Below are 19511 nucleotides of genomic sequence, written 5' to 3'. Positions count from 1 at the left end.
ACGCTGAGCTCCAGACCTGACGCTGGGGTAATCTGGTGGCGAATCTACCGCGTGTCACGGTGGTCAAACTTCCACCACAGGAATCCGATTTCGTAAAATAGGCTTGGGGTCGGAGCGGGGCAAAGCTGGTCCCGAAGACACTAAACAGGAGGTTTCCCTCCGGATTTGACCCACGTTTCTCCAATCGTTAATGAGTGTGAGGTCCCCCCCCCCCCCAACCGGATGGGAAATTACATCCCTGCCCTTATCTGTTTCCTCGCTCGGTCTCGGCGAAAGATGTCGGCGTTGGGCACCATTATCATTTTGCTTGGCGTCGATGGTAGGAACCAGGTTCCGGTAATCGACGTAGGGTCGATTTAAGGTTTCTTCAGACGTTGTTAAACGTTGTGGGAATAAAGAGCGCAAGCTGATGTGCGCGACTGTTAACACGCTCCCGGGTGACCGGCTAGATACCCTTCGCTCGGGTGGTGGGGGTCAATTTGACCCCCTGAGATCTCTTGGCTTTGCGAGGCACTCAGCTGCTCAGACTGTGTGGCGTCGCCTGCCTCTTACCCTGGCAAGAGGGGCGGGCACCGCGGGGAATCGAACCCCGAACCTCTGGTCTACCAGATGCAGCGCTTAAACTAAAGCTACACAACCCAGTACCTTTCTTCTGAACGTTAACGATTTATAATTTGGCACCGTGTTTGGGTCATAATGCTAGACCAGTTCGTTTTCATCTTCCGATACGCAGAGAAGAATAACGCATCTTGCTGTGGTCGGCAAAGCTTTAAACATCGATTAAAGTTGATTCAGATTAAAATATGCAAACAATGCCACAGTATGAAGAGCAAAGTCAGCGATACATTTTAACCGTGTAATCAAAACTATGCATCATGCAGGAAAACAGAACATACTCAAGTAAACACGGTACGAACGAGGAACTCTAGAATTGTGATTAGTCAAGTGAGCTGCACTACACAGGATATGAAATCAGACATCTTTTCTTTGATCACATCAGCTGTGGAACAAATAACAGAAAACTTCTTGATAATTCATGTAATTTTGAGCTTTCATTTTCATTAGCCTTTTTGTACTTAACGCGATGAGGCTGGGGGCAACCTCCTCGTTGGGGGGCCACATTGGGTATTGAGTGGGGTGGGTGTCAATGGCCCACCCAGCTGAAGGCGAATCAGCGGCCGTGCACACTGCACAGCACCAGGCGCCCGGTCCGTGCCATCACTACTAACTATTGAATCGTAGTTCGCGGCACACTGCTGATGTCATATAACACAATCAGCTGATAGTAACATATGACCGCGCCGTGACTGTAACACAGCTGCGCTTTGGGCTTGTATATTGTGTAAATCTGAAAAACGTTATTTTGGCACAGCACTCAGGACCCGCTGAGAATCATACACGTGAGTATATTTCTGGCTGCATGATGCATCTTTTGATATCCATACTGTGGCAGGTTTTATTGGAACCGTATTTGATATAGAATTTACCTTTTCAGGCCTTCATTAATGACAAGGCAGGTGTAACACATTTTTGGGCTAACTGCCATTTCGTAAATCACCTCCCTGAATTCTAAACAAGTGTTTAGGTCAAGATGGACATTTGCACTTCGTGTTATGTTTTGGTATAGTTTGAGATGCCTGTGTGGTTATATCTTTGAGTTAGGCTTGTGGATTATAGATGTCCATCAATATGAAACGCATGAAGGCAATATCAGTATGAAGGCGATATGAAGTGGGAATAGCATGGAAGGTTTCCATATCAGCAATACAAGTTATTACAAGAGTTAAGAAGAAAAGGATGTAGAGTTAATATTTTTCACAATATTGTTAAAATCAAAGATCAAAGAAAAATGATGTGGAAAGAAGTTTCTTCTATTTCTTATTTGTCAGGTATACAGGTAGCTCACAATTTCTTATCACATCATATGACATGTGTGCCCTGTTCTTATTGCTTCTGTTGCCTCCTCTATCCTCTTCAAGCTTTTCCAAGCTAATGTGATTTTTCCTGTGGCTCCTCCAACCTCCACCAAGCTCCTCAAAGCTTGTAGGTAACGTCCCCTGACTTCTGAATTGAAAGGCAGTTTGGGGAAGGTTATGGTTGACAGGGATAGTGCATTTCATTCATATGCTTTTTTGGACCATTTGACATTACAACAAACAAAGGACTGGCATGCAAAATGATGCAGGTAGAGTATATTTTAGGTTCATAGTCTCATATTTGTCATTGTGATTACAAAAATATTAAGATGCTAATTATATTTTCATAAACTCAACTTCAAACATCATTCTTATCTCCATTGCAGCAGACCTCAGTGTTCCAACCCCTCCAAACTTGTCTTGTCTTAATTTGGAGGAGTGACAAGAACAGGCCTGTTTTGCTTTGGTGCTATATAACATTTGTCAAATGTGATATGATTATGTAACATATAATTTATTTGTCAAAGGGTACACAACTTCCACTAGATTGAATGAGTAATGACACTTCCTCTTCAGTTTTGGTATTTGATTTCCTATTCACATTTAAAAAAGAACATGGGCATTGACAAGATGTGCCCTAATATTGCATGATACCTTGAGGATCAGTTTCCATTGATGCTTAGCCTGATCAGTGAGATAGCTCTCAGTTTCTGGTAGTGGGCATCTGTCACTTACAGAGTGATCTTAGTTTCCTCACATGCATGGAAAATGGGCTTCTGCTAGGCTCTTAATCATAGACACTTGACATAAGTTGCTGGTGCACTAGTATGCTGTGACCAGGACTGATAGGCATTTTATGCACACTTTATAATGTGAACAGTTTCATGCTGAAAAAGAAAATCAACTTCCCAATGTACATGTGCAATGCCTGTCCAGCAGGCGAACAAGGCTGCAAGGTGTCAAAAAAGTGTGGTAGTGAAATCAGCAGAAAGCAAGTGTCTGATAATCAGCATTTAATCAGATGGCATGACTTGTGTGTGGTAAAGCACACATGTATTTTTGCATCTCCATCTTCACCTCCAAGGAGTGCAGGAAGTGCAGTATTTAGTGATGAGTTAATGCTTCAAAATCAATTGATATGTGAATAGTCATATCTGACTAAAATATTGTCAGCAAAGAAACATGTATCCCTTGATGCCCTCCATACAACATGTTACACCCTTGCTGAACATTTAATTGCTTTGTCACATATTCCACCCACCACATGCACTGCCTTAACATATTTGGTTTAGTCAGGAATGCTGTATTTTGTCTCCATGTGTAGAACAATTCAGCAGACACCTCAGCACACAGCCAACAAATATAAAGCAAGTCACATATCTGGGTTTCATTGTCAGAAAACATTTGTTAACTGTTTCAAAAAACAAGCTTTTGCCTGTTTGACAGCATGTCACATGCCATTGTTGAATCTGAACTTGTTAACCTCAACCCTTGACTTTAACACGCACTCGGGTGGGGGTCAAATTGGCCCCCTCAAAGGTTTTCCAGAATGGTTTCTGGACGGCGTGGTGTAGCCACACCAAATTTTGCATAGCTGTAGATAATTGAATAGCGGATTGTTTGACATATAAGATTTAGATGTACCTTGTCCGGTCGCTGACATGTGGCAGGTCAAAGTTAGGCCATGGTCTCAGCGAACGCATTTTCTAGGGAATCCTTCAGTCTGATCCAACATCAGAGTGTCAGACAAAGCCAGGCATCTCTGAGATAATTTCTTAGGCAACACAACAGTTGAACCAGCAAATAACATTGGCCTAAGGTCAGGTATGAAGCTCACACCAAGGTCAAAACCAACCTGTTTTGTTACTCTAGGGCTTGCTGTACGGGACAGTTTCTGGCATCCATTTAAAATTTATTGATAGCAGGAACTGCATTACACGTCTTCCGTGGGCTTATTAGAGGTAATAATAGGTCATTAAACTAAAATGACCCAGGTCAGCATTTTGTGTTAGAACATACTGTCTAGCATAATCTTTGTCACTTAGTCAGATGCAAAACTCATAGCAATGTTGTATTACTTTGGTTACCTTGTCCTTCAAAAGTTCAAAATTGGTCACTTACCTTCAATGAGCATGAGAGCTTCTGCTTAGAAACAGTTATCTAGGTTCTGGGGGCACTTTGGAGACCGACCTGGAACTTGACCTTGTTTGACCTTTTTTGACCCGAAGTTCATGACCTAGGAACCTGAAACTTTGACTGAAATGAGTTCACATACAGGTCAACACACCCAGTAATTTTGATATTTCTAGCTTTCTTACTTCCTGAGCTCTCAGAGGGTTAAATTGACCCCCACCCCACCCCACCCCACCCCCACCCGAGCGAGGGGTACCTAGCCGGCCACCCGGACGCATGTTAACTCTGTATCATAAATAGTTAAGCTCAGTACATTTACAAGCCTTTCTGGCTGGACCTTAATACTGGATCAGAAAGGTCCCATCAAATGTGACACACTTTTGCTGATACTCAAGTGAAAACTTCATTTTTGAACATATTTAGCGAAAATTTATTTAGAACAGGCACAAAGCCATGATTCATTGTGCAGCTCAATCCCAGCATCACGCTTGTTCCCGACCATCAACATCAGCATCTCCGTTCCAGCGTTCACCAGCTGTCATGGACAGCCCGCCGCGTGAGGATGCCGACGTGGAGCTGCCGGCAGTAGCAGCAGCGGCGGCGACGGCGGCCGGACCGTCCGGCTGCCCGCACCGGCCAGCTACCGTCCACTCGGCCGCGTCTCCGTCCGCCGCCGCGTCCCCGGCCTCCTCCGAACGGTGCTCCGACTGTCGGGTCTCGGTGGACCGCGCCCTCCTGGTCAGCCAGTACCTGCGCGAGGCGCTGCCACCCATCAGCTCGCCGGCGCTGCTGGTGCTGCCCAGCTTCGCGCCCAGCGGCCAGCTGGTGCTGGGCTGCGATGCCCGGCTGCCCGGACTGCCTTACGGTGAGTGGGCGAGGATACCTGGACACCTTATGGTGAGTGGGTGGGGACGCACTGGCTGTCTTAGCGTGAGTGGAGGGACTGCTAATGACGGAGCGCGCGGCTGTGCCTGCTGCACTTTTCGTGATCCTGGTGACATTTTGGCCCAAGGCGCTTGTTGCGCCACATCACCGAAGTCTTGTACACTGCTCACGCTCCATGGCCATCGCGGTGGTAAAGTCCTCATGTCGATGGAACCGGGGAGCACGTCTGGCTGTCGACTACAGGCATTCGTTTGGTGTATTGAACTGAGTTTTCGAACCAGACCTGAATCAAGTGACTTTCGGTACATCCGCCGGCTTGAGTGGTGGAACGATGCTACTTACTTTGGGCACCTCAAAACATACTCGTGTTGGCTGTAGGATTGGCACTGTTAAAACGATTTGCTCTGAACTTTTGATTGAATGGATGTCTGCAATCACTGCCCACTGTAAGCGTTGCGTATTATGAAACCCCTGGCCCTACCATCGGATCGTGCAATGCCGTGTAAGCGGTATGGTTTAGCGGCGAAAGCTTAACTTGCCGCAATGCTCGGCACGGGCTGTCGTGCCCGCTGACGGCACCTGATCCTCATTGCGGCCGCCACCATCGGGCACATGGAATGAAAAGGTGAATTGGGTGAGTTGTGCTATAAGCAACTGAGCTGTCAGAAGTTTCTCGTATCAGCCGGGTGAAACTGAAAAAAGCTGGAAAAGTTTCTGTCACTTTCGGGTTCTTAGCGGTTAAGACTGGCGTTTACGGAGATATCCTCAGAAAGGCTGTCGTAACATTTCTCTTTTTATACCTTTATCACCACATTGTAGTTACAATGCTTTTCTACTATAATGTGGTTATAACTACAGAACAGCATGTTGATACAGCAGCGGGCCTAAACAATGTATGTTTTGCCTGGTGCAATTGGTGCACCAATTAGTACCTGGACGTGTACTCAAAATTCTTACAGGCCTACTGCCGATAGCTCTTGTTAGGTATGACATCTGCGCTTTCTGTACCCAGTTGCAAGCAAAGTATTACCACTCAGATATATTTGCGCATCACCCAGAAAGTTACGCAAACGCAGGATACCAAGTAAAGAAGCTTGAACGGCAAGGAGCAGCATAAACTCTGCCTGAAGTCAGTAGGCACTAAGTGATGTTCCAATTGGTCTAAATAAATGCAATCAAGAATAATATACAGAAGGATGCCGCATTTCAGGTGTTGTGATTGTATCCAGTCTAAAACAAGCTTCATAAAGGCCATAAGCCACACAGTGATATGAGAGCAGGACATATGCATGCCATTCCCATGTTTTCATTGTTTGTCCCGAGGGCAGGGGAGAGGACGGGTCTATGGGGTGTTCTGGGTAACTGAGATATCATTCTTCTAGTTTTACGGCGGGCTGGCGTAAAAACCCAGGTTCGGCCTCTGAAAATGAGCAGCCCGATCTGCTCCCGTATGTTTCCAGTGTTTTTTCTGCCATAGACTTTTCTCTTTCTCACATCGTTTTTTTCTCACATTTTTCCCACATAAAGCATTACTCTAGGTTGTACTTTTTGCCACTCGGTGATCTTCATGAAGTTTGAATAAGTCAAAGTCCATGGTAGATCTTGAAGTGTAGTTGCGTGCTAAATTGAACAGCCGCGTTATTTTGTACTACCGCATAACACTTACCGGATTAATTACTTCAAAAAACACCTCAGAAGGTTCTGCTGTCTTTTTTTTGCCTGTAATGTCTTCCAGGACTTGGTTATGACAAGCTGGTAGACACTGTCCCAACTTTTTGCCCCTGAGTGCACTGGACTTGCAGTTTTTTTCGAAGATGTATTCCGAACTTTTTGATAAGATGTATTTCTGGGATAAAAGTCCACGCGACGCATCGTTTACTATATGCATGCATTAATGCATTGACGCTTAAAACGCTCTCCAACACAAAATGGCTGCTCTGAGTGTTGAGCCGATGTAGTTAAGAGATGAGGCACGTTAAAAAGGACACTGACAGCAACAATCACGCACGGACATGTCGAAACCACGCGTACAACACGCACCTCAGGCACGCACACTCACAGCACGCACATATTTAGTTATAAAGTTGCAGCAAAGCGATTGCGCGGTACACAAATAGAACATAAACAAATCAAAGCAAAGAACAAATAAACGGCGCGACAATGCACACAGTTCCGGAGGTAAAGCGTTGTAAGGAGATAAATTCCGAAGGTAATGGTGCTGTGCGGGAGACGCCGCCTGCCCGCCTCCGTAGGCGGCACCCGTTGGTCTAACCAACTGAACTACTGAGCAACTCAACTAGCGATCTAACCAGCTGGGCTACCAGGGCGCACAAAAGGGGCTCTTCCCCTGCTAGATGTTAAAACTAGATATTCCATCCGCTTTCCTAGCAATTTCCGACATGTTGTAAGTTGTTTTCGTTATCGTTTGTTCCTCTCAGCGCTCAATACATTGTGGCGCTAGCAATGCCTGATATTTAATTTTTCTAGTCTGTTACTCCACCGTTGCTCATTGGCTTACAACATGTTCTGGCGCAGACGCGTCGTCCCCTGACACTCCCACTCCCCGCGTCCCGTCCGCCAGCCTGGTGTCCGTGCGACGCGGAGATGTCGGACCTATTCACCCTGACCCCCCCCCCCCCCACCCCCTTTGGGTCCAGACCACCAGCCCGGGATCCGTGCGACGCAGAGATATCGGGCCTGTTTCCACCTCCTCTCCCTGTCCGCTAGTGGAGGAGCCGTGCGAGGCAAGAGGTGTCGGGGCCTGCGTGGGTCCACCATCACGCGACGCCGCTGTTTCACCGTTCCAGCCCAGGGGTCGTGCGGCGGAAAGGTGTCGGGTCTGGCAGCGCGGCGGCGCGTCTCTCGGCTGGCCGTGCAGTGGCTGCGCCAGGACCGCCAGCTGCAGGCCAACCGTGAGTGCCGCGCCCAGGTGGGCGCCGCGGAGAGGGAGCGCGGGCGGAGGTACCTGGTGCTGCTGTGATCTCGTGTGATACGTGATCGCATGCAGCCATGACAGAGCTGGCATGGTAATGAAGTTGCGTGCCTCCTTTGTCGTTGGCCTTCAGGTGGGGATCATTGTGAGGCCGAATAGCTCTTATTCGATACGTATCAGTCGTCCGCCCTTACGTGTTTTGTTTGTGTTTTGAAACAAAGATAAGCTCCATGGGATCTTTGCAACCCCCTGGAAGCGTCCAGTAGCGTTAGCTATGTTGTGACTCAGCATGGTGAAGCATGCCGCAGAGGTAAAAATCATCATATCTCGGCACCGATCCTTTACGTGATGCATGCGCGCTAGTTGTTTTGTGCCGTAGATCAGGCGCAACACGCGCAAGTTTCGTCATCCCGACGATCAGCTGCAGGGGCCGTGCGACATTATTGCCTACTTGGAGACATGTGCCATGACCGTTTGCCTGCCGACTGAGGCGTTACTCCGTGCTGGCGCCCTTGCAGTGATGTGGGCGGTGCGGTTCAACGACACGGACCGCGCGCGGCAGCTGATTTCCATGGGTTCGGACGTGAACGAGCCGGACGCGCTGGGTCGCACGCCGCTGCACGTGGCCGCCTCGCAGGTGTGTGGCTGACTGGGCCGCTGTGCTCGCCGCTCGTCGGAGGCGGCCTCGCCACCTCGCCGCCGCTCGGACACCCCTGGTAGCGTGAGAGTGGGATGCGCCAGGGTGCCTATCGCGTACCTGCTCGCTTAGGATTCGCTGTGGGGTGTTCTCTTTGTGGTTTGCTGCTTGCTTTTTCGCAGGTGTTATTAAATCCCGAGGCTTTACCGTCGTAGATAGCCGCGGCTGGGGCTCTTAGGTTATTATATGGGATGGGTAAGTCCTAAAGACAAGGCACCGTGAAATCGCGGTATTTCACTATCTAAACCGCATCGGATCAGCTGTACCGGACCTGGCGTGTGGCGTGTAGCACGGGCCGGCCTTTGGGAGCCGCCTGCGAGCGGGCGGCACCAGCGGCCGCTCTACCGGAGCGGGCCTCACCGGCCGCCGTCCCGTCTCCGCAGGGGTACAGCGACATGGTGGAGCTGCTGCTGTCGCTTGGCGCGCGGCCCGACCCGCAGGACCGGCGCCTGAACACGCCGCTTCACCTGGCCGTCTGTACCAGCCGCTGGGCCGTCACGCAGAAGCTGCTGGCCGCCGGTGCCAGCGTCTGGTGCACCAACGGCGCCAACATGTCCGCCCTCCAGCTGGCCAGGGGCAAGCTGAACATGGTGCTGCGCCTCAAGGTGCAGGGCACGCTCGACTTTGACAAGCACATCGAGGAGCTGAAGGCGGTGAGACTCGTAGGCGCGCGGGCGTGGGGCTCTGCATGTGGCGGTGCCCGGAGACGACTTGTGACGACTTGTGGGACGGGTCAGAATTTTGCTCTTCGTTTTGGAATGCCAAAGAAAGCTCTGTGCGCAACTGCCGAATTATAAGACCATTGTTGGTTCAACGTCTGTTGTGTGTTGTTTTACAGCCTAAGCTCGTTCTATTGGTGCCGAGGCCTCCGGCCTTAACACACAGCGTTTTGGCCGGTGTTTCAGTGGTGTGTTCCGTGCGAAGAGAAAGGGGGGGGGGGGGGGGGGGGGGGATTCAGTCGTTGGAGCAGCGTTGGACGGTCGGCTGACATGATCCGCACCGTCGTCGCCAGGTGCACGATCTGGTGAAGTCGGCGCTGGGCTCGTCGGCGGGCCGCACCGGTCTGGCCACCCCGGACACCGACCCGGCCAGCCTGGCCAGCGTGCTCGACCAGATCGAGAACCTCACCATCAGCGCGCCCTCGCTCAGCGACGTCAGCGCCGAGCTGCGCCAGATGAGCCTGACATCGAGCGGCAGCCAGGAGAAGACGTAGTGGCAGGGTCGGCCGCTAGGGGTACCGTCGGGAGTGCTGGAAACGGGCCTAAAGTGTTGGCTTGGCTCGATGCGGGTCGATGTCAGGTGTCACGAACGTAGTGCGATGTTCTCTCGATGTTGGACGCGCTAAGGTCAAGAGGGTGCACTACCTAGGATCTTTCAGCTGAGTCAGCAGCGCCCGTGCGGTGTTTGCTGTGTTGTCTGCAGAAATGCTTATTCCATGGAGCACATCTGCATACACCCATGAGTTTCCTTGAACAGGATCAGCTATAAAGGGATAAACTGGTGACAGTGTTGCATTTTGTAAGTAAAATTTCGTGATATCAGCCGTTCGAGGTATATGGTCCGCGTATTGTGGCCTGCGATCTTCTTTGTATAATTGGAAACTGTGTTTGTATTGTTCGATGTTAGCGGTGTTTTTGTCATGTTTTAACGCAGTGGACTTCCTCGACACTCATTTGGCGATTGTCTGTCGCAGTATCGCTTGACAATCATGTGCAGCTGCATGTCCTGGGCCCCGTGCTGTTGGGTAAGTGGCGATGGTGCCGTGAGTACAAAGTGTAGGCAAAGGCTCATCGGATTGAAAGGTGTCAATATTTACCATTGGCATGGAGCGAAGGAGCGGATTTTTGCAATCAATGGGTCGTAATTTGTTTTCATATTGCTTCTTGAAATTGAAATAAATCTTTGGAATAACTTGTATGCTGTGCTTTTACACCGTTAAATAATGTGTTATCTTCCTTGTTTAATGATAATTAGCTTTTAAGACTGTTAGGACACCAAAGCGACCTTTAACTTATATGCCAACTAAACGAATTGAGACATAGCATGTTTTGCTTTAAGCAATTTTAAGCTTGTGTGTTCTAAATGCGTTGAAAGTTGATAGCCGTCTCCATCCCGGCGTATTTGTTCAAGATCTTCCCCTGAGCTGCCACTTTGCTTGGTTCGGACATGGAGTGGATCAGAGCTATGATGCTTCAATCCAATGCATTCTGACGGAAGTCGAAATGCAAAAATGGCAATATGTTGGTGACGATTAACTGATATTAAGCTGTGGTTTCGGTTTGTGACGAATTCTGAAACGCCGCGTTTTCTCAATTCCCGTCGCGTTAACAACCATGACCTCCAGTGGTCGGTGTTTTTGAGAACGCAAGATCTCAAAAGCCGGACCCGTACAGTTTTCCTAACTCCTAGGAGCAGTCATGTTTTGCTGATGACATACTGGTTACGATGGAATATCTAGTTTCCCGGGAACTCAAACGCTGCTATAACTTCCTGAGACAATCCGATTCTAAGAGCATTGCACCCGAACCGGAGGCGGAGCCGCGGGTTTTTTGTCGAGGGGGGAGATGCACTTGAGGACTAGCATGGCGGAGGAGAAACAGACATAACCCATCGAAAGCCCCAAATTCCTCGGATTTGGTCACTCATTTTTGTAGGTCAGGATGGTTTGGCTCCATTTTAAGTTGAGAACAATCAAATCGTACCATTTGACACTGTGAGACCGCCTTCACTGCGCTGACAAGCGACGCTGGCTGTCCGTTGTCTATCAATCAGCCACGCATCTGCGGGAACAGCCGTCTTCTGTTCAGAACAAAGATAAGCTACGGCGAAACCGTCATCGCGATAAATGAATATTGCAGCTACTTCATGATGCATTTGCATGGCAGTTGGTCTCGCCCCATATTGACTTAGCTTGACGTCAGGTCTGCTTTGCCGTATATCAGATATATCCACTTGGTTCACTGGTTCGCTTCTTCCGGGCCCCAAGTGGTCGCGGTTCGGTTAACATGCACGATACAGGTCGCCCTCGCCCGTGCGGCCGTTTTTGCGCCTGCAGTCCCTCTAGACGCGGGCTGGGACGGGGCTTTCTGCGGACTGTGACGGCCTGCATCCGGCCAGAATTATACGAAAATTATATGAGGTCTATTTCTCGGCTTACGAAAGCAAAACGGTGACGTCTGTAAGAGCGAAGCCTTTGAAACCGTTCACTCGCTACCTTTACATCCACTGCCTCTATAGATCAATTTAACAAAATGAATGACGCATTCATCAGCGGGCAGTAGCGGTACATTGTTGATATAGATAACGTTACTCCTTAACCCTCTGAGAAAACCTCAAAGAACACCATTGGCCTCAGCTTCGCTTCGGGCAGCATCGATCGTCTTAGTTATATCATACAGCAACAGTGACGTCATCAATGGTCAACAGTTCGCTGGTGTTATCCGCTGATCGCTCTACAGCTCAGGTAATGCGCCTGGAAACAAACGGCACCATTGTTATGAGGGTGTCGAAAACTGCTAGCAACGCACGTAACAAACTTTTCGGACACTCCAATCGGGCCCATGGTCGTCGGTCCCAAGGGATCACATAGACCCCTTGCGACATACAGGCATAAAGACATAAAGAGAGAGAGAGAGAGAGAGAGAGAGAGAGAGAGAGAGGAGAGAGAGAGAGAGAGAGAGAGAGAGAGAGAGAGAGAGAGAGAGAGAGAGAGAGAGAGAGAGAGAGAGAGAGAGAGAGAGAGAGAGAGAGAGAGAGAGAGAGAGAGAGAGAGAGAGAGAGAGAGAGAGAGAGAGAGAGAGAGAGAGAGAGAGAGAGAGAGAGAGAGAGAGAGAGAGAGAGAGAGAGAGAGAGAGAAGAGAGAGAGAGAAGAGAAGAGAGAAGAGAGAGAGAGAGAGAGAGAGAGAGAGAGAGAGAGAGAGAGAGAGAGAGAGAGAGAGAGAGAGAGAGAGAGAGAGAGAGAGAGAGAGAGAGAGAGAGAGAGAGAGAGAGAGAGAGAGAGAGAGAGAGAGAGAGAGAGAAGAGAGAGAGAGAGAGGAGAGAGAGAGAGAGAGAGAGAGAGAGGAGAGAAGAGAGAGAGAGAGAGAGAGAGAGAGAGAGAGAGAGAGAGGAGAGAGAGAGAGAGAGGAGAGGAGAGAGAGAGAGAGAGAGAGAGAGAGAGATATAGTATATATATATATATATGTATATATATATATATATATATATAATATATATATATATATTATATTATTATATATATATATATTATATATAGATATATATATATATATATATATATATATATAATATATATATATATATATATATAGTTGTGCTCGCGTTCGTCCTCGTTTTCACTCGTTCAAAAAGTCAACGTCCGTCTTCGAAAATCTCTTGTCGTTATTCCAAACACCAGCCAATCTTCAATCTCAGCAAACCGCACCACGCCCGCACCCTCTGGCCGCCACCCGCTAACGCCCCGCGGTGCGCGCACTCCCCGTGCCCGCCGGAACTGCCCAGCTGATCACACAACTCCCCTGCCGCCGGAACTGCTCAGCTGAGCCCCAACCGTTACATCCCCCTCTTCTTAAACTAGACTTCTAGTATATGAACCCAAAGATCACTACGGCCCTAAACATGAGGTGTTTCCGGCAATCAATCACAGAAGTTGTCAGCCATGGTGCAGTCTAACAAATTAAAGAACTCACACTTCTCACACTGTATGGCAAGTGAACCAAAACACCTGCACACTCAACTTAGTCCAGGTAGCGTCGCGGTCGTCTGAGTTCACGTCCCGACCTCGTTCGTGGCATCACTCCAGAACCAACACGCTCGGGTGCCACAGGTGGCGCCACCACCAACTCCTCCATCCGCTCCAGACGGCGTCACTGGTAGGACAACCTGCGACTGCGGCCCGGTATCCGTACTGACTCCTCCGGTATCGCCGCCAGCTGCTCCGCTGAGTCCAGGAAGCCCCCAGTAAGGAAAGTGATCGGCCGGTCTGTCCGCGGCTGGTCCGCCACCGGTTGGTCCGCCTCCAGCTGGTCCACCATCCGTTGGCCCGCCTCCAGCTGGTCCACCATCCGTTGGTCCGCCTCCAGCTGTCCAGACGTCAGCTGCCCAGTCGTCAGCCGCCCAGTAGTCAGCTGCCCAGTCGTCACCTGCTGCGTAGCCGACGGGTCCGTCGCCAGCTGCTACACAGCTGGCTGGTCCACTGGGTGAGGGCCGGCCCTGACACGCGGTCGTCGGCGCAGTCAGCTTCCCAGTCCCGACTAGCTTCAGATGCCTTCCATGAACCAGTCGCTTCCGTCTTCCCTTCTGTATGGACGTAATCTGGCTGACGAACCTGTACCACCAGATAGGGACCGTCAAACTGTGGTTGCAGTTTCCCTTTCTTGCCTTTTGATGCGATAAAGTTTCGGCAGTACACTTTATTCCTTCCTCCAACAGAGACTGGCCCTCTTCCACCCTGTTCGACTGATTCTTGTGTATCTTTAACAGCGCACCTTCGCGAAGTTGCTGCAGTCTCCTTCTCAGACGTCTCAGGTACTCGCAGTGCGACACGTTCTTCACCTGCTCTTCTGGCTGGCCGCACAGCTCCACGTTGACCGGCGTCTTCGGTTCAGCTCCGAACACCATCTCCCACGGGGAGACGTCCGCGGTGGAGTGCTGGCTCGTGTTGTAGGCGCACGTTGTCAGCGGCAACCAACGGACCCAGTCCGCGGTGTCATCCTCGCAGTGGTGACTCAAGCCTTCGATCAGCGTTCTGTTGAACCGTTCTACGAGTCCATTGCAGGCAGGATGATAGATCGTTGTTCTCAGCCTCTCGATACCCAACAGCTCGCAGAGAGTTCGAATCAAGGTGCTCTCAAAAGTTCGACCTTGATCGGTTAGGAGGGAGTCTATGATTCCAAAGCGGCAGATTACGCGTAGCAGACACTCAGCTACCGCTTCAGCCGTCTGCTTCTTCAGGGCAAACGTCTCCGCCCACTTCGTGAAGTAATCAGTGATGACCAACACGTATCGAAAACCGTCCGCGGTCGCCGGCAGCTCCAGGGTGTCGGCCGCCCACTGTGACAGGGGCTTTCCGGTGACTGGAACGGTGCCGTGGCCTTCTCTACTTTTTATGTTCTTGGCCTTCACTCGCAGACAGGAGTGATAGTTCTGGACAAAGGCCCTCACATCTTGCCTCACACGCCACCAGCAGTGACGTCGAGTCACCCTCGCCAGCGTCCTCTTCATTCCGCCGTGTGCTGCCAGCGGAGTATCGTGAGCTAGCCGAATTTATCTTTCTCCCAGCTTCCGAGGCACGATTAGTTGAGCTGTGGCATGATCTGACGTTTTCCTACAGATCACCCCCTGGATGAGAACTAGACCATCCATCTGCTTGTAGAACTCCAACTCTTGTTAAGATCCAGTCAGCTCCTTTTCCACGATCTGGCCCCGTAGAAGTCTCTTTAACAGGCTGAGAACTTCATCTGCTTCAGTTTCTTCTGCTAAAGGAGTCTCCGCATCCACTTCAACTTCATCCCCGACTGTTCGTCTTGTGATGACTACAGGGCATCTTCGCTCTGCGCCTTCATCGGGACGTATCTGGCCCTTCACTTCTTTCTTCTCTTCTTTAATTCTCTTTCTTGATCCTTCAGCTTCTTTCTTCTCTTCTTTAACTCTCTTTCTTGCTTCTTCAGCTTCTTTCTTCTCTTCTTTGACTCTCTTTCTTGCTTCTTCCTGTGCAGTCGGTCGCTCCAGACTTCTGCGTTCGATCCCTCGGGGAACGAACGCTGGTGCGGTCGCACGCAGTTCATTGCGTTGACGGTGGCCTATCTTCTCGACGTTGTCTTCATACTGTCGGGACAGGGCGTCCACATGTAGAATGGTTTTCCCTGGAACGTGCTCCACTTCGAACTCATACTCCTGCAGCTTCTCCATCCATCGGTACAAGGGACCGGATGGGGGCCTCGATCTCTGAAGGAACTTGATAGCCTCGTTGTCTGTCTTCAGCTTGAAGAGCTTACCCAGCAGGTAATGTGTGAACTTCCCAGTTGCCTTCAACACGGCGCCCAGCTCTCTCTCCGTCGCTGACCAGTTCAGCTCGGCTGGCGACCATTTGCCTGAGGCGAACGCTACAACTCCTTGGACTTGCTTCAGTTCGGCACCCCAACCCGTGCCGCTGCCATCGGTGGTAAGGATGAACTCCTCCTCTGCGTCTGGGAACTTCAGCGCTCTGTACTTCATGATGTCATTCTTCAAATTTTGGAAGCTCTCTTGGCACTCTTCGGTCCACTGGTAGGCTGTCGTCTTCTGCAGTGGGTCATGTCAGCACTGCTGCTTTCTTGCTGTACTCTGGGATATACTGCTGATGGTAACCCAAGAAGCCGAGGAACTGACGAAGAGCTCGGGGACTCGTTGGAGCAGGCCAATTGCGGATGGCCTCTACCTTCTCTTCTGCAGGACGTATACCATCAGCATCCAGGTGATGGCCCAGGAAGATCACCTCTGAAGCATCTACACAACACTTCTCGGGACTAAGCTTCAGGCCGCTCTGGCGGAACTTCTGCAGCAGCTCACGTAGGCTCTCCAGATGCTCTTCTAGCGTTCTTGAAAACAAAATCACATCATCCAGGTAGACAACAGGTCTGTGCCAGTTCATACTACCAAACAGATCTTCCATCACGCTCTGAAATACTCCAGGACTGGCCTTCAGCCCAAAAGGCTGTCTGGTCCATTGATGTAGCCCAAACTCGGTGAGGAAGACTGTTACCTCCCTTGACTGCTTTTCCACAGGGATTGCCCAAGTACGCAGACTTCTGATCAAGGATTGTGAAAAACCTTGAACCCTGTGTAGCTTGCAACAGGTCCTCTACTCGAGGTAGGGGGTACGAGTCATGTTTGATGAGCTTGTTTACAGTCACAGCAGAAACGTATCTTTCCATTCTTCTTCCTGATTAAAACTACTGGTGATGCCCACGGTGAAGAAGAGGGTTCAATGATACCCTGTTCCACCATCTTTCTGAGTTCCTCCCTTAGTGTATCCCTTAGGTGAATGGGCGTTCGACAGGCTCTCTGTCGGACTGGTTTACCCTCTCCTGTACTGGTGACTTAAAGTGTGTTTACCAGTGTAACTGCCGATATCCTCGTCACTCTGGGAGAAGACGTCGCTGTACTCTTGAAGCAGCTGCTCCACATTGGTCCTGTCTTGGCACTTCACTTCAGGCAGCCTTGGTGAAGATGATGTGCCAACCCCACGATCTCCAGCTGCGGCAGTCACCTCCACCGAAGACGATGTGCCGCCCATACCAGCTCCAGCCGTGGCAGTCACCTCCACTGGATCACAGTCTCCTAGTTTTGTGCCTACTCCACTGGGGCAGAGTTCTCAACCCTCCTGACTTGCTGCTGATCCGTTCTCCTCTCTGACACTACCCGTGTTCCTCTGGGACTCGAACACTGCCTGCTGATGTGCCCCACTCCTCCACATTGGAAACACTTCAGTGCCTGTCCTTCCACCTTCTTCTGCCCATCAGTTGTCTGTCCTCTTGAAGAGTTGACCCTACTGTAACACTGAGCCGCAAAGTGACCCATCTTCCCGCACACGAAACATGGCCCACTGCTCCTCCGAACATCTCTGCCTACTGTACGTTGCCTGGTCTGGCGAACAGGATGGGTTTCTGCAGAGCCAGGACCATGGAGCTCCTTCTGCATCCTCTCAGCTGACTGTATTCTCTCCAACTTACGGGTGTAAGCTTCTATGGAGTACGTGTCCATGTCCAGCATTCGGAGCTGCCACTTTCTGGGACGTCCTTGGGTATCCTTTCAATCACTAGATTTTCTCTTGTCTCTTTGTCCACATCTGGCAAGGCTGCACGTACCAGCTCTTGTAGCTTACTCACAAACGCCCTGGGTTCATCAATCTCTTTCATTTTTATCTCGCTGAATGAATGTAACATTTCCCTGCGTTTCTCCCTTGGGCATAACTTCTCCACAATCATCTTGCCAGCTTCTTCCACACTCACAGGTCGGGTCTCGTCTAACTGAACTGCTATCCACTCATAGTTACCCACGAATAGAGCCGGTAGCACATCAAGCTGATGAGTTTCATTCCATCCATTGGCTCTCGAGATTCTCTTCAATTGCCTCAAAAATGCTTCAGCCTCACCTCCAGAAAATGTCGGCGGTCTAAACATGTTTGATGAACCCTCTTTACCGCCTAAATCGGGCTTTTCCTCCACCGTCTGAATTTCTGGCGCGTATCAGCACGTGGCCCAACTGGTAAAAGCAAAATATCCTACCGCTGATGTTGTGCTCTCGTTCGTCCTCGTTTCTGCTCGTTCAAAAAGTCAACGTCCGTCTTCGAAAATCTCTTGCCGTTATTCCAAACACCAGCCAATCTCCAATCTCGGCAAACCGCACCACACCATATATATATATATATATATATATATATATATATATATATATATATATATATATATGTGTGTGTGTGTGTGTGTGTGTGTGTGTGTGTGTGTGTGTGTGTGTGTGTGTGTGTGTGTGTGTGTGTGTGTGTGTGTGTGTGTGTGTGTGTGTACCTGCAATGTAAGTTCTCTTGAGACGATTTCAGTATCCAAGTTAACAGTTTGCTTCATGGTATGCTTCGTGATGTTTGTTAAATATTGTATTTTTTGTGTATTAAGCAGTGTGTGTAGTGTAAATGCTCCCGAGGCCAAAGTGCGCCTCGAAAAATCACTCCGCCAAACGCGGTGCAGATCGCTAAACGCGATCTACCAAGCCATTGTATGACGCGTCCTTACATCTGCGTGATAACGGCCGCATATTTTTATACATTTCCTCTACATGGAGCGTTTCATGCTCTCATAGCATTAAGTGCACAACAATTTTGATGCACAACCATTTTGGACAATTCATGTATTGCAAATATCACATAACACACGCGCCAGAAAAAGCACAGGCAATGATACACATCGCTTTCATAGTGGCAAAAAAGTATCCAATGTCATTTCTCCCCCGTGGGAGAGGCTACTTCAGATAAAACTCTGGGGTATGCAGAAGAATTCCGCGAAAGCTGTCTCTACCAATCAAATCAAACGTCTATGATCTTACTATGATAAAAGTACGAAAATGCAACGCTTAAAAAATCTCTAAGCCCGTGTTCAAATGCAGACATGAAAGCGAATACGAACGTGGTGCTGTTCACACAAACGACTTGCGACATTGCCCAGGTTAAGTGCCATTTCCGTTGTGGGGGAGGAGGGACGGTGTTATCACCCCCCCCCCCCCTGGGACTCTGTGTGTTTGTAGGAAATTTTTCATAGCTCTTTTTGATAGCGTCTGAAGTAAGCAGGGATGAAAAAGCTTCTGATTCACCGGATATGGTACGTGACAAAAACCGAGACTTTTGCAAGCCAACTGGTGATAAAATTTCAACATGAAAGAAATTCAACAGACCATACCACCCAGATGAAACTAAAAGATTAGTATTGGTCTGTATTCGCTAAGGCTTGCAGTGTGAGCATGTGTAAGGCACATGTCGAAACGTTGACGGTTCGCTATATGAGCAAGTTCAGCCATAAGATGCTGCCAAACATAATAGCTTTAATCAGAATAGTTTTCAGCAGGTGACAGAAATATGCTACAAACTATATTATATAAATGCTGGCGCCACAGATTAGTGGTGACACGTTGCTTTTCCAATGCCCCTCAGATCAGTGCTTTTCACAGATTTTTCAGCCAAGGTTCACTCCACATATTTAACAGTATAAAATACGAAATAACTAGGTTTATTACTAGCCGCAAGAATCGCAGCTGGCCGCAGCATCTTGCGACGAACGTGATCAGTTTGCTACGCAGCGTATTAAAGCGTCATGCCATTGAGACAGACGGGCTGGGACGTTCGCGGCGCGGGGGTGCGTTGGATTCAGTGCAAGGCTGTGGGCTTCTGTCAGTTGTATTCATGTGAGAAACTGACTAATCG

General features: G+C 49.5%; 1 protein-coding gene across 1 annotated transcript; it reads left to right on the top strand.

The window, feature by feature from the left end:
• The first annotated feature begins 1306 nt into the window (after nucleotides 1-1306).
• Nucleotides 1307-10474, top strand: LOC119103920 (ankyrin repeat domain-containing protein 54). Its single transcript, XM_037227618.1, has 6 exons — nucleotides 1307-1400; nucleotides 4575-4914; nucleotides 7742-7846; nucleotides 8385-8503; nucleotides 8947-9216; nucleotides 9576-10474. The coding sequence occupies exons 2-6, from the start codon at nucleotides 4590-4592 to the stop codon at nucleotides 9774-9776; spliced, it is 1020 nt and encodes a 339-aa protein (XP_037083513.1). The 5' UTR covers nucleotides 1307-1400; nucleotides 4575-4589; the 3' UTR covers nucleotides 9777-10474.
• Nucleotides 10475-19511: the final 9037 nt, after the last annotated feature.

Source organism: Pollicipes pollicipes, unplaced genomic scaffold (genome assembly GCF_011947565.3).
Source record: "Pollicipes pollicipes isolate AB1234 unplaced genomic scaffold, Ppol_2.1 Scaffold_5724;HRSCAF=6776_pilon_pilon_pilon, whole genome shotgun sequence".
NCBI lineage: Eukaryota > Metazoa > Arthropoda > Thecostraca > Pollicipedomorpha > Pollicipedidae > Pollicipes > Pollicipes pollicipes.
The sequence above is the reverse complement of the archived record's forward strand: the minus strand, read 5'-3'. Positions and strand labels throughout refer to the sequence as shown.

What these genes read in the sequence shown, in the direction of transcription:
- LOC119103920 (XM_037227618.1), top strand. Translation starts at nt 4,590, where the DNA reads ATGGACAGCCCGCCGCGTGAGGATGCCGACGTGGAGCTGCCGGCAGTA. An exon ending in GCTGCCCGGACTGCCTTACG is followed by an intron (nt 4,915 to 7,741) that starts GTGAGTGGGCGA and finishes TCACCGTTCCAG; the next exon opens with CCCAGGGGTCGTGCGGCGGA. An exon ending in TGCACGTGGCCGCCTCGCAG is followed by an intron (nt 8,504 to 8,946) that starts GTGTGTGGCTGA and finishes CCGTCTCCGCAG; the next exon opens with GGGTACAGCGACATGGTGGA.